The following is a 13,528-nucleotide window of genomic DNA, read 5'->3' on the forward strand; positions in this document are numbered from 1 at the left end:
CGATATGAGACATTTTGGTCAGCTGCATTTGGACCTGGTGGTATCCAGGGAGGGGTATGTATGACTATTGCAGACTCTTGGCAGCAGGCCATTGTGGGCAGAGGCATTATTGTGCTTGGCAGGGCTCAGTGGATTACTTTGTAGGTTCATGGCCGCCTCTTGGGCTTCCTGAACATCTATGCGCCCAATGTGGCAAGTGCACGTACTAAGCTTTGGTCTCACATTGTGTAGTCTCTGCCGCATGCAGAGCAATGGTGCATTGGGGGTGACTTCAACATGCCGGAGGACCCCTCTGACAAGACTGGAGGTAGACATGCTACTGTGTACGCGACTAAGTTGACAGCTTGGGGGAGGCTATGTATGACTTTGCGGGTTTCAAATGTTTGGCAACGCTCTGGCTTTGTGAGGCCCCAAGAAAGCTTGGCCTTCTCTCACTCGGACCGCAGAGTAGGAAGAGTGAATTTATCTAGGATAGATCACCAGTGACCACTTTTGTGACTTGGGTGGGTCAGTTTGCATTCTGGCTAGGACATCTTTTTCGGACCATGCACCAATGATCCTCACTGTGACAAATAGACAGAGAAAGGGAGCACGATGCTTCGCATTCCTAAGAGGATCCTGTTGGATTCAGAGCTCAGAGAGCAAGTGGTGGTTCTCTGGACGGAGAGCTTGGACACGCAGGACTCTCCTGTTGACAGAGTGGCCTCTGGACTTGCTCAGCTTAGTCGACTCTTTTTTCAGGAGTCTACAGCTCGTCTAGTTGAAGCAAGAGAGGAGGATCGACGTCTCCGACGGGGCGTTGCTTCCTTGCAGAGGATGCAGGAGCAGCACCCAGGCAATCCTCGGTTGGAGGAGCAGTTGCAGCAGGCTCGCCAGGAGCTTGCCAGCATAGAGGAGAGGCGTCATGAGTTTGCTTTCCATCGACAAGCATCTCAATGGACCCAAGTGGGTGACAGAGTGACAAGGGCGTCCTTTGAGACAGTGGGACCCCACCATGCGCATGCTAGTGTCAGCCAGATGAGAAGGCTTGACGGCTCAGTGGCTTCAGAGCCAAAGGACATGCATGCAGTTGCTACTGACTTTTACCATGACTTGTTGTCAACAGAGCCCCAATCAGAGCATCAAGATGTATACACAGAGCAGGTTTGGGCACAAATACCTTGTCTTGTGACTGAGGAGATGCGCCAGAGGCTTGAGCTGCCTCTTCAGCTAGAGGAGCTCCATGCGGCCCTCAGAGCACTTGCCCGTGGTAGCTGTCTCGATGAGGATGGTTTGACACCTAGTTTTTTTCTCGAGCACTAGGACCTACTTGGCTCTGACCTCTGCAGCGCTTTTCAGTACATCTTGCACACAGGAGAGATGCTTGACAGCATGAGTGAGGGCTTGATCCTTGGATGAGATTCAACAGTGGCGACCCATCACCATCCTCAACTCAACCTACAAAATTCTAGCCAAGGTTCTGAGCTTGAGGATTCAGCCACTTCTAGAGAGCATTATACATGGGACACAGACAGGTTTTGTCAAGGAGCGCAGTATCCTTGACAACATCTTCACTTTTTGGGAGGCATCTACCCTCGCGCGCCTCCGTGGTGAGGATCTGGTGATTCTTCTTCTCGATTTTGAGAAGGCCTACGATAGAGTTGACTGGGACTTTTTAGAGGGCACTCGACGCAAGATGGGCTTCTCAGATGCTTGGATGAGGTGTGTCAGCTCTCTTTACACGTGCACACAGTCAGGTGCTTTTGGCAAGAAGTAGAGGAGACCATTTCATGCTCACACGTTTGGTTAGACAGGGTTGCCCTCTTGCCCCCTTCCTCTTTCTGTTCTAGCTGAGGCTAAGCAGAATTTTGGTTTCACAGTAGGTTGGTCTATGTGGCTTACGCTCCCTATTCGGAGCAATGAGCTACTACATGCTGAGTTTGCAAACAACTCAGTTCTGTACTTGGAGGGCCAACAGGCCAACTTGTATAGGTGTGAGCAGGCTCTTGAGACGTTTTGTTGTGCATCAGGAGCACTGATCAACTGGAGTAAGACAGTGGCTTTCTCGGTTGGTAGTGCTCCTACACCTGATTAGTTGCCAAGTGAGGGTTTTAGATGGATCCCCCCAGGGACTGCAGATCGATACTTGGGTTGTCAGGTTGGCTTGGAATTGCTCCCCTCCCCCTATCCATCAGGAGGAAGTTGTTACATTGGAGCTTGGCTCAACTTTCTTTGGCAGGCAGAGTTATAGTGGCCAACTAGGTGTTGTTGGCTACTATGTGGTACATTGCATCTTGCTGGATCTTTTCGAGCTCTTGCATCAGCCAAGCGAGGCTGATCAGGAACTTTCTTTGGACAGGGCGCGACCCTTGGATAGCCCAAGCCAAAGTAGCCTAGCAGGTCATCGTTCTACCTTCTTCTCAGGGGGGTTGGGAATCATAGACCCAGCACAACAGAGTAGTCTTTCTTGGGAAGTTTCTTGTCAAAGGACTGCTTCCGAGGGAGGAGCCTTGGAAGGAGTTTTTGCTTCTACGGCTTAGAGCTAGAGTGCCTCAGGCAGGAGGCCCCTTGAGACCTTCCATCATATCGATTTTCACAGAGATGCGCAGAGCTGGTCTGAGCAGGAGACTGGAGGACCGTTTTGCTGTGAGCCAGCTTCGCTCCTGGAGCAGCTGCACAGAGGCTTGGAGCAGCACCAGCCCACTTGCACGGAAAAGCGTCTGAGACAACCCCTTGTTTGGAACCCCATGGTCAACACTCAGAGAGGCCACTTGTGACTTGGTTAGTAGTCGGCCTCATGTTTCTTGGGGTCCCATGGCCAAGGGTCCAACACGCATTCTAGGTGACTGGCTGCAGTTCTCAGGTTTGTCAGAGGAGCTTCAGAGCATCCAACTACAGGGCATGAGAGGGGTGCAAAGCATGTGTCAGGACATCAGTACCAACTGAGTGGCTTACACCTCTAGAGTCAGCAGCACCCAAATGGATGGGGGCCTTCATGCAACTGGAGGTCCTCATCGCAGTTCAGGCTTGCTCAGAGACTGTACCCTCCATGTTTTCCGAGTTACACAGCGAGGGTTGATTACACAGAGTCTCAATAGAGGCCCCAGAGGTTGCAAAGTGTTGTTTTTTGAGGATCCAAGTCATAGATCTTGACCCAACAGCTCTTGAGACGGGCCATTGGCGGCTGTGGGCTTGGGAGAGTTGTCCACTGGCACGAGTGCACTGGGATCCTGGAGAGTGGTTTTGGAGGGACCCTTTCTCTTCAACCCACCAACCAAGGGTCCCTTTCTTTCAGAACACTGTTCGACTGGGACGTCACATACTGGCAGCTCGGAGAGAGGCTCGTCCTGCAACAGCACCTCATTGGCAAGAGAAGGGTCTCACAGCTGAGTTCTTGTCAACCTTTTGGGCAAGGTTGTGGGACACCAAACAACCACGGCGAGTCACTCTGTTTCAGTGGCTAGTTGCACATAGAGCTACAGCAATGGGGAGCTGGCTGGTAATAGTGGCCTTTCGGCAGTATGCGCAGCTTGTGACCATCCTTTAGAAAGAAAATGTCATTGTCTGTGGGACTGCCCCATGGCACAACAAGTTTGGCTTTGAGTCCTTCAGCTAATGCTAGCTCTTTCCACAGCACGACAGTACACTTGGGGGCAGCTGCTTGGTCCACTCTCACGGGGCCTGCACTACAGTTTGAGCTATCATCCACTAGCAGGATGATAGTGATTCAGAGGGGTCGACCTACACTCCAGTTTGCTACAGAGCTTCCTCCTTAAGAGTGGTGCAGTGAAAGAGAGGTGTGTTGGGAGCTCGTTTGTGACCTGACAATCTCGTTCATCTGGCGGACCCGCTGCTTCCGCATCTTCGAGGCTCGTGGCCTTGTGCCACCGGCAGAGACTGTTCAAGATTTTTGGCTGGAGTCGATCCATACTCTCAGGGGACGGTTCAAGAGACTTCAGGGCAGCTCTGACTGCATGCGGGAGCGTAGGGAGGCATTCCTACGACTCTGGCATCCTGGGCCTTTCTTCACCATGCTCTGGGGTGAGCTCAAATGGCACTACCGTCCACCTGTGTGGCTTTTCCCTCTTCCCATCTCTTGATTTAGCCTTCATTATACATATATTGTTTTTCATAGGGAGAGTCTCCCCTTATGATTGTTGTAGCCTTCTCTAGTAGAGGTGGTGGTAGCCCTATGGGCAGTTTTATTAACTAATAGAAGGATCTTTTTCTCGGGAAAAAGACTCAGGCAAAGCAAAAATGTAAGGTGCAGTGACAGTAGTGTAACAGACTTGGACACTCCAAGTCAAGAATCTACCGCAACAGCACCAAATAACCACTTCAAAACGATTCACAGTTCACAATTGATTTACACTGGCCCGGCGGAGTTCCGTGCCTGGAGATATTGGCCCCAAAGACTCGCCCCCCTTTCGGTATTTCTTTTTGTATTAATCTAAGTTCAAAGTACAAGAGTGCGGCTGACACAATGTGCCCCAAAAAGTGTATCTGTGGTAGGAAAAATTCACTTTTCTTTGCATTAATCACTAACTTGTGATCTCGTAATGCCTAAAAGACCTGAAGCAAATGATCTCTATGTTCTGCCTCATTCTTGGAGAAAACAATGATATCGTCAAAGAAAGTGCCAACAAATAGCCTGTACTCTCGAAAAATCATGTCTATCATCCGGTTAAATGTCGCAGAAGCATTGGTTAGGCCAAAAGGCATCACCAAAAACTCAAATAACCAAAAAGTCGTCTGAAAAGCTGTCTTGTAGACGTCTCCCAACGCAATTCTGATCTGATGATATCCACTCTTCGAATCAATCCTGTTAAAGCACGAGGATCCCTGTAATCTATCGAGTATATCATCGATCCTAGGAATCGAAAATCTGTTCTTGATGGTGATTTTGTTGAGAGCTCTATAATCGATGCACATTCTCCAAGATCCGTCATTCTTCAAAACCAACAACACTGGAGAGCAATACGGTGAAGTACTAGGTTGGACAAGACCCTTTTGCAAGAGGTCTTTCACTTGGTTCATAATCTCTTCGTTCTGTGCTCGGTTCACACGGTAAGGTGGCCGGTTCGGTGGTGTGCTTCCAGGTATCAGATCAATGGTAGGATCTTCAGGACGAGCAGGTGGTAAGTCGCCTGGTAGGCCCTCTGAGAAGTAATTGGCGTGAGAGTGGAGAAAATCTTGGCGTTCTTTATCAAGTTTAAACATATTTGTCCTATCCTCATCACTCAACTCTTTTATAAAGATCGAGTAAACAAATAGACTGGATTTCATTAATTTAGAAATGGCCGAAGCCGATACAATAGGGACAGACTCGCCCTTCAGTTTAATGTCAAGTATAATGGTTCTGCCCTTCTCTGTAGTCAATGCCGCTTTCCTCGCCTGATAATCGACCACGGCGTTGTTCTTGTGGTACTAGGGAATTCCCAAGAGAACATCACAACCTTCCAAAGGCATTATGTAAAAGTCCTCATGCCCCAAATACCCCTGACAATGCAACCGAAGTTAGCCAATGACAGGTGTAATGGCTACGTCCCTGCGGGGTGCCGCTAGAACTGCCTCCGCAAGTGGTCCCATCCGATCGGGAGTGATCTCGAGCCGCACCGCCAATTCCGGTGAAATGAAGTTGGCCTTGGCTCCTACACCAAAGAAGATCAAAGCCTCTTGGTCTTTCACTTTGCCCCAAGCTCGGCAAAGTTCTGTACTCTCGTCCATGGTGTTGGGATTGGTACCCACACAATCTAGAACCAGTCCTGTTTTCATCTTGCCTTTTCTTCCACGTTCCTCAGCTGCTCTCGAACTCTCAGGCCTTTCGTCGTCCTTGTCACAGTTTCACTTCCAGATTGTCCATGTTCAGGGACAGAAGAATGTGGTGGCAGATGCTTTGTCTCGAAAGCCGTTGGTTCTGACTATTTCCGCGATACATCATAGAAGCTTCGAGAATATTGTCAACCAGTATGCCACAGATATAGATTTTGTAGACGTTTTCACACGGATACGGGATGGGGAGACCAAGGTGGAAAGGTACGCAGTGTACGGTACGGTTTAGGTACGTACAGAACGTACTTCCGTACTGAACCAACCTTTAGGTACGTGATAGGTACGTACCATTTGTAAAAAAAAGATAATTACACTAAATTTAAGTTCACGGACCTTTCAAAATTCAGCCTCATTAACAATGCAATGCTTAAAATGAACATATTGATCATAAAACTTAATGACTCAAGACTCAATACTCAATGAGAAAACCAATGACCATAAATCATAAAACCAAATAACAACTACAAACATCATGTCCATGGCATCAGCCAGAAGTAGGCATATACCATACAAACTGAATCAAGATCCAAAAACAAAGTACTGTGAAATACTACAATGCCATAATAACAATAAAAGTCTGCTGCTGCAGCCTGTCCTCCAAAGCATGCAGTCACCAATGTGCACTAAGACGTGCAGCCTCAAAAGTCTATGTCAGATGCGGAAGATGAATCGTCGGTAGAGAGCAAGCCCCCATCATCAAGGACATTGTCCTCCTCATCAAACTCAGGGTCAGGCTCAGCATATGTCAACTCTGGTACAAACACCTCTGCACCACAAGCCTCCTCAGGCATATCAGCAATCTCTGCATGGATGAGCCAGACAGCTTCATTCGCTCGCCTGCGATTGGAGCGAATAGGAAGCTTCCCCCTGCGAATACTCTCTCGTCTCACAGTGTCTGGATCTCCTCCCACCGTGCGTAGAGGAAAGCTAAGAGCTCGTACACGTGATCTAGTCACACGACGATCCACGCTCTCGAGCTCTCTATGCAGCTCTCTGAGAATCTGCTCCTGCTCGTCTCTGATCTGTCGGTCCACCTCCTCTGGTCTAGGATCATCTACCATTTTCAGCTCCGTCGCATCAACCTGTTGAAGAGTAAAATAAAGTTAAAATGACTTATTTATGGCATATGCTTGCAGGTTGAGTTTAAAGTGGCCAACATCAAGATAATTTACCTGTTTGGGTTGCCCCAAAGAATGGTAACTCCGCACGAGCCTCATGTTGGCTCTGCAATACACCAACTTCTCCAACTGAGAAGTGCTAAGGCGATTTCGAATCTTCGTGTGTATGAGAGAGTAAGCACTCCAATTGCACTCACATGCTCCAGCCGAGCAATCCTGCTCAGTGCTCAAGCAAGAGCGCAATCATCAATGCACACAAAATTAGGAGAGTGACAAGTGTCAAGTAATATAAAGATGAAGTTAAAAGTTTAAAATAGTATATACAATGGAATCATGGATGGCAGTTTCCTAACCTGAGAAAGGATATGAAGAGCAATGCGTGAGAGGTTGGGAAGACCAACTCTCCCATACGAGTGCCACCACGTCAAAGGATACTTTGTGGCTTCATTCCTCAAAGAAACTGCTCTCGTGAAAGAAGCCCCAATGCCATTCATGTAGTTGGTGAATTCCTTGTCTATCCCAAGCTGATCGTCCTCTAAAAACATGAACCCAACATACTCTGATTGTTTTGTGCTGAGCAAGGTATCAATCCATAGCTTTGGCGACCTGTAGAGAGGATGAAGCATGGCAGCCATCGCATGTATGGGACGACTCATGAAAGTCCAACGGCTCTCAACACATCCCAATAAATCTGATCGGCTGAAATATCAAAACAACTTGTCAATACAAGTTAGAACTTAGACTTGATGATTAAAGCAGACAACCATTAGAACATGAGGAACCCCTTACAGATCAATAGTCAACAGATCGCATTTGGAAACGTGGTCTTTCATCTGCATAAACAGATGATAGACTAGTCCCAAGGTCGATCCCTCCATATCCGTCAATCGAAGGAGGACGTAGACTGGCTTGAGTGCCACTGAAAGAGCGTGCACTTCCTGCCAAAAGCTCTCATCAAGGATCCGCCTCTGCAAGTATTTTGTAGATTCATCCTACGATCTTGACATGCCTCACCATTTTGGATCCACCACTGTCTGGAGTAGTGGATCTCTAAGTTTGTAGAGCCTCTGTAAAACCAAGTAAATGTAGGCAAACCTGCTTTTTGAAGGTCGAACCATATCCAAAGTGCTATGGCTGCGGAAGATAGCAAGAGCTTGATGTTTCTTGCGAAAGAATGTGGTGACCTTGACTACATCTGCAACTATGGGCTGCACCCAGGAAAGTTTGTCAATATCCTCCATGAGCAAATCTAAACAATGTGCAGCACATGGAGTCCACACTATGCCAGGAAACTGTTGCTCCACCATAAATCCCATTGCCTTGCAATTAGCTGCATTATCTGTCACCACCTACACAACATTCTCCTTGCCAACCTCCTCTATGGCTGTTTTGATGTGACCAAAAATAAACTCAACAGTGATCTTTTCCCCTGCTTTTCCTGCATCCACAGCACGTAAGAAATAGGTGCCCAAAGCAAAAGACACAAGGATATTGATTATGTGTCGTCAACGTATGTCTGCCCAACCATCTGAGATAATGGTGCATCCAAACTCCTTCCATCCAACTTTCACAGGCGTAAGTGCCTTGTCAATTAAGGCCTTCTGTTCATCTAACATAGTGGTGCGCATCTTGGTGTAATCAAGACCTGTCCATGTCTCAGTAGGCCCCACATGTGCAATGGCTTTTACCATTCTTTTCCATTGATCTGTGCGCAAAACATTGAAAGATATCTTGCACTCAATAAGAGTGCGATATATCTCCATCTCTGCCACCCTCTGACACTCTTTCACCCAAGCCTGAGAAGAGATGCGACTAGGCAAAGTGGTCTGCGTTGGTGTTTCAGATGTACCTTTTAAGGAATCCTCATCTTCACTGCCAACACGTGCTCTCTTCCTGGAAGTAGGGGGTTGCATGGAGGCTGAACCTTCTCCAACCTCTGTCTCCGCACCTAAAGACTCCAGCTCTCCAACAAAAGCATCATGTAAAGCATCATGTGTGCTGGGAGCACCTCTCAAGCCAAGAGCACCAACAGGAAAATACTCTTGAATAAGCTGCTCCCTCAAAGGTGGTGGTATTTTCTCACATGCACCAATCTGATCAGTGCACCCGATGCCCGTCAAGTGCTTTTTGACTCGCGTAATAGTGCTAGTATACTGGTCCCCACAATACTTGCATTGCCATAAGCATGTGCCGAAACTTTGTTGAGAAGTGGTCGTGATGATGCTCAACACATTGGTGTGGAGCGACCAGTTGGGGTTGGTTTTACGTGGCATAATAAATCCTGCACATTGCAAATGCAAAAGAGTGCACACACGAGGAGTACGGAGTGCGAGAAGAGTACGGAGTGCATGGTGGCAGAAGCAGTACCTTTTCACGCGCGTAGCTCGTCTCTGCAGGTCTCTGTGCAATGCTCTGCAGACTTCTCTGTAACAGAACAGAGACTCTTTTGGTTTCGTGGTCAATTAAAAAAGCCTAAGGCTTTCTCCCCTTCACACTATTAAGCCCATCTAAAAGCGCCCCCTAGTGAAACTCGTCCGAGGAGAACGCCCAAAAAAATTTTTAATGCCGTATTGTACCGTACCGTACGACTGTACCGTACGGAATGATACCGTACGTACGTACGGATTCCACCCTAGGGGAGACACTAGCGGGATACTCCATTCGGGATGGCTACTTGATGAGAAAAACCATGTTGTGCGTTACACAGCCGTTGAGGGAAAAGGTTATGACCGAATGCGACTGTCCACCTTTTACAGGTCACCGCGGCATCGCTACCACCATGAAAGGGATAGAGAGATACTTCTTTTGGCCGAGACTCAAGAAGGATGTGGAAGTGTTTGTGCGCAATTGCTTGGTATGCCAGAAGGTCAAGTTTGACAGGCGTAAAGCACAGGGATTGTTACAACCTTTGCCCATACCCACCAGCCCCTGGGAAAGTATTGCAATGGATTTCATTTTTTATCTCCCGAGAACACAGAGTAGTCACGATGGTATTATTGACAGATTTAGCAAGCAGGCTTATTTCATTCCAATGAAGAAAACAGTCAAGCCGGATCACTTAGCGAGACTGTTTGTGGCCTAGATCTTCAGATTACATCGCATGCCTGAGACGATTGTCTCCGACAGGGACCCCAGATTTACGAGTTTGTTTTGGAAGGCAATTTGGGAGAACATTGGCACGAGGTTGCAGTTCTCGTCATCATTCCACCCGCAGACTGATGGGCATTCTGAGATTACCAATTCAGTGGTTTTAGATTTATTGAAGTCTTATATCTCGGATTAGAAGACTCAATGGGAAAAGTATCTATCGTTGGTGGAATTTGCCTACAATAACACGATACACTCTTCGACGGGGAAGGCACCATTTGAGATTGTTGAAGGTGTTGCGAAGGTTCCCCCCCTTCCTAAGCACGAAAGATAAGATTTTTGAAGCGGATAATTACACGCGCGACTTAGACACAGCTTTTGCCAAGGTCCGCGAGGCTTTGCAGAAATCTCAAGAATGACAAAAAAAGGCAGCAGATCGCCATCGTCGCGGTTTGAAATTGAAGGAGGATGATTGGGTGCTCTTACGTTTTGAGAAGGCACGCCTGCGAAAGAAGAAGGGAAAGGAGAGGCTTTTTCCAAAGCTTAGTATGCGATACTACGGACCTTTCCAGATCTCTAAAAAGATCAATGATGTCTCCTTCCGACTGAAACTGCCTGACACTTGGAGGATTCACAATGCATTTCATGTGAGTCTCTTGAAACCTTTTAAGGGTGATGTGCCTGATGATGGAGAGCCTGATGAGAAACTCTATAGACGAGTCCTCTATAGAATTGTCACTCATTGGGCGAGATTTAGACTTCTTTGCCTTTTTCTTGCCCTTTCCGAAGCGTTGTTTCTTGCTTCGCGTTTTGCCTTTGTGGTCTTCTTTGCTCGAGTCATATGAGCTAGAAGAACTGTCAGAAGTAGAAGAAGAAGAAGAAGAAGAACTGGGTACTTCAAATCGAACACGCTTCTTCTGTTTCTTTGCCTTTTCAAATATCGACTGACGACCCAAATAACCCGGGAAGTCAGTGCCTTTCTTTTAACTCCTCTGAATATTTCTTGTGAGCAAAAGGTTTCTTGAGAGCGCGTTTCGAGGGTGGTGTTGTGGTTTTCTGCCACTACTCGTGCACTTCTTGAAAAGAAGTCTCCCTCATATATTTTGCAAATTTTGGGTCCTTCGCAAAATTGAGCATCATCTTTGTAGCATCGTCGATCAATTGACAACGCTCCATCTCTCGTCGCTACACTTGAGTAGGCCGAGGCGGGCCATACTCCCTGCCGGAATCTTCGTTGTGATCCCTTGCCGCATCTCTAAATGCAGAGGGAGTCGACTGATCCTTGCGTGAAGCCATAGGTACCGTGGAAAAAAAAATTGGGATCGGATTTCCCATAGAAGAGAAATCGGCCATGCTCTGATACCACTGTAACAGACTTGGACACTCCAAGTCAAGAATCTACTGCGTCAGCACCAAATAACCACTTCAAAACAGTTCACAGTTCACAATTGATTTACATTGGCCCGGCGGAGTTCCGTGCCTAGAGATATTGGCCCCAAAGACTAGCGCCCCTTTCGGTATTTCTTTTTGTATTAATCTGAGTTCAAAGTACAAAAGTGCGGGCGGGTCTCACTCTTTGACTCTACGTCCAGGTGCTCTCAGAAGTGAGAGACCAACTTCATTTATAAAGAGTTACAAGGGATGCCAAAAGCAGAGCCCCAAAAGCTGAAAATCAAAAGCCCTTTAAGATTGTGCTTTTCTTTTCTCTCTCAAGTTCTCTCTCTTTCTTGTCCTAAAAATTAAAGCAGAAGAGTATTCTCTCTTTCTTTTCACATGCGTAGAAAAAGCAATGCCCCAAAAGTTGCCGAACTTTTTTTCGCGCAAAAGCTGCCGCAAAACGCGGGGACTGCCAGCATGTACCGATTTTCGTGAGTGGCCCCGCAGATTGCGGAGACTGCCACGTCAGCATCTCTGAATTAGGGTTTGCAGATTGTATAGGGTTAGGGTTATTTTCAAGGTTAGGGTTTTAGATTTTTAGGGTTAGGGTTTCTGCAGATTAGGGTTAGGGTTTCAGCAGTCGGGCAGCCACATCATCAATTTGTGACAAACAGTGCTCAGGATGAGTGCTCCGAACTGTGCTCAAGGGTTCCTTTTACTTACAGAAGGGAGAGCCTTCCAATCTTCTTAGAGAGAGTGTAAGTGCAATGATCACAAACAAAGTGAATGTTATTGTGAATGAGAGTGTTGAGATGAGAGAGAGAGAGAGAGAGAGAGACGACACCAGATGGTTCTCAAACGCCCCCTCCAAGGACCCCCCTCTCTATGGCAAGAGAGGTATATGCTATAGATTGCACAAATCTGGTACAATGGTCTCGATGATGTGAACTTGATGATGACAATGTCGACGACGACGATGGAGACTATGACGATGATGTCGTCATCAAGTCCGGGATCTGCAACGATGGGGACGAAGGTGTTGCCGTCAAGATAGGGATCTGTGACGACGATGACGAAGGTGTCGTCGTCAAGATAGGGACTGTGATGGTGATGATGATGACGATGTCGACGACGATGACGACAATGGCGTCGATGATGACAGCGTCAGGACTAAAAACTAAAACGCTAGATGCTCTATTGGGGATCTGTTACTGTGGCTGCACTACGGCTTGGATCTACGATTGCTTCACCAGACTAGGGCTGAAATCTGAAAACGCTAGCTGATTTGGCTGAAATCTGAAAACGCTAGGCTGATCTGCTGAATTCTGAAAACGCTAGGTTGACCTGGTACTAGATGGGGAATCTGGCGAGGATCTGCAACCAGAGGATACGGGTTCTCGCGAGAAAACTGAAAACGCTGATCTTCTTCTTCTTGAGAAAACGCTAGGGCTCCTGCTGAGGTGCTGCCTGATTGCTGGGTGCCTGCCTCCATGTGTCCTTGCTTCTTATGCTTCTACTGAGTGCCCAATGGTTTTCTTTTATATTTCTTTAGCAAATTTCCCTACCTACTTTTCCAACAAAAGTCACTTATTAATAAATAAGTGAAAAATCTGTACTTTGGCAAAAAAGGGTTTTATGCTCTAAAAAATGCTCATGATGGGTGTTGAATGTCATGCTAATGATCCTGCTATGTGCAATCAGAGGGTACGCAGCTATTCTAAGTGTCTAGACATGCACAGCCTGCGCACAGGCTCACAAAGGTGCTAGAACGCTTCCTAGGCTTCCTAAACCCTATCGGTAGGAACAGTCTGTCCACGACGTACACATAGGGTTAGATGTGCACGTGACAAGAAAAGGGTTGTTGATCGTCACCGACGTGAACTGTTGTTTTCACCTGGTGATTGGGTTCTATTGAGGTTTGAAAAGGTAAGGTTAAAGAAGATGAAGGGCAAGGAACGGTTGTTTCCTAAGCTCAGTATGTGTTACTATGGGCCTTTTCAAGTGCTTGATAAGATCAGTAATGTTGCTTATAGGCTGAAATTGCCTGACACTTGGAAGATTCATAATGCGTTTCACGTGAGTCTTCTAAGACCCTTTGTGGGTGATGTGCCAGAAGATATGCCACAGGAGGATCA

General features: G+C 47.2%; 1 protein-coding gene across 5 annotated transcripts in view; it reads right to left on the reverse strand.

Annotated features, from left to right (window-relative positions):
* The window catches only part of SIS3 (SUGAR-INSENSITIVE 3), a 96,750-nt gene that overhangs the window by 38,779 nt on the left and 44,443 nt on the right, over positions 1 to 13,528 (reverse strand). Inside the window, exons 6-8 of one of the 5 annotated variants that reach the window (XM_086509020.1) lie at positions 7,283 to 7,628; positions 6,984 to 7,145; positions 5,909 to 6,893 (exon numbers count right to left, since the gene is read on the reverse strand). The exons of the other annotated variants lie outside the window; for them this stretch is intronic. Of the exons in view, the coding sequence (XP_086365146.1) occupies positions 6,450 to 6,893; positions 6,984 to 7,145; positions 7,283 to 7,628 (952 nt within the window). The 3' untranslated portion in view covers positions 5,909 to 6,449. Of the gene's footprint in view, positions 1 to 5,908; positions 6,894 to 6,983; positions 7,146 to 7,282; positions 7,629 to 13,528 lie in introns of those variants that run through there. 5 annotated transcript variants of the gene reach the window in all.

The sequence above is a fragment of the Adiantum capillus-veneris genome, chromosome 3, assembly GCF_014529385.1.
Source record: "Adiantum capillus-veneris isolate H3 chromosome 3, ASM1452938v2, whole genome shotgun sequence".
NCBI lineage: Eukaryota > Viridiplantae > Streptophyta > Polypodiopsida > Polypodiales > Pteridaceae > Adiantum > Adiantum capillus-veneris.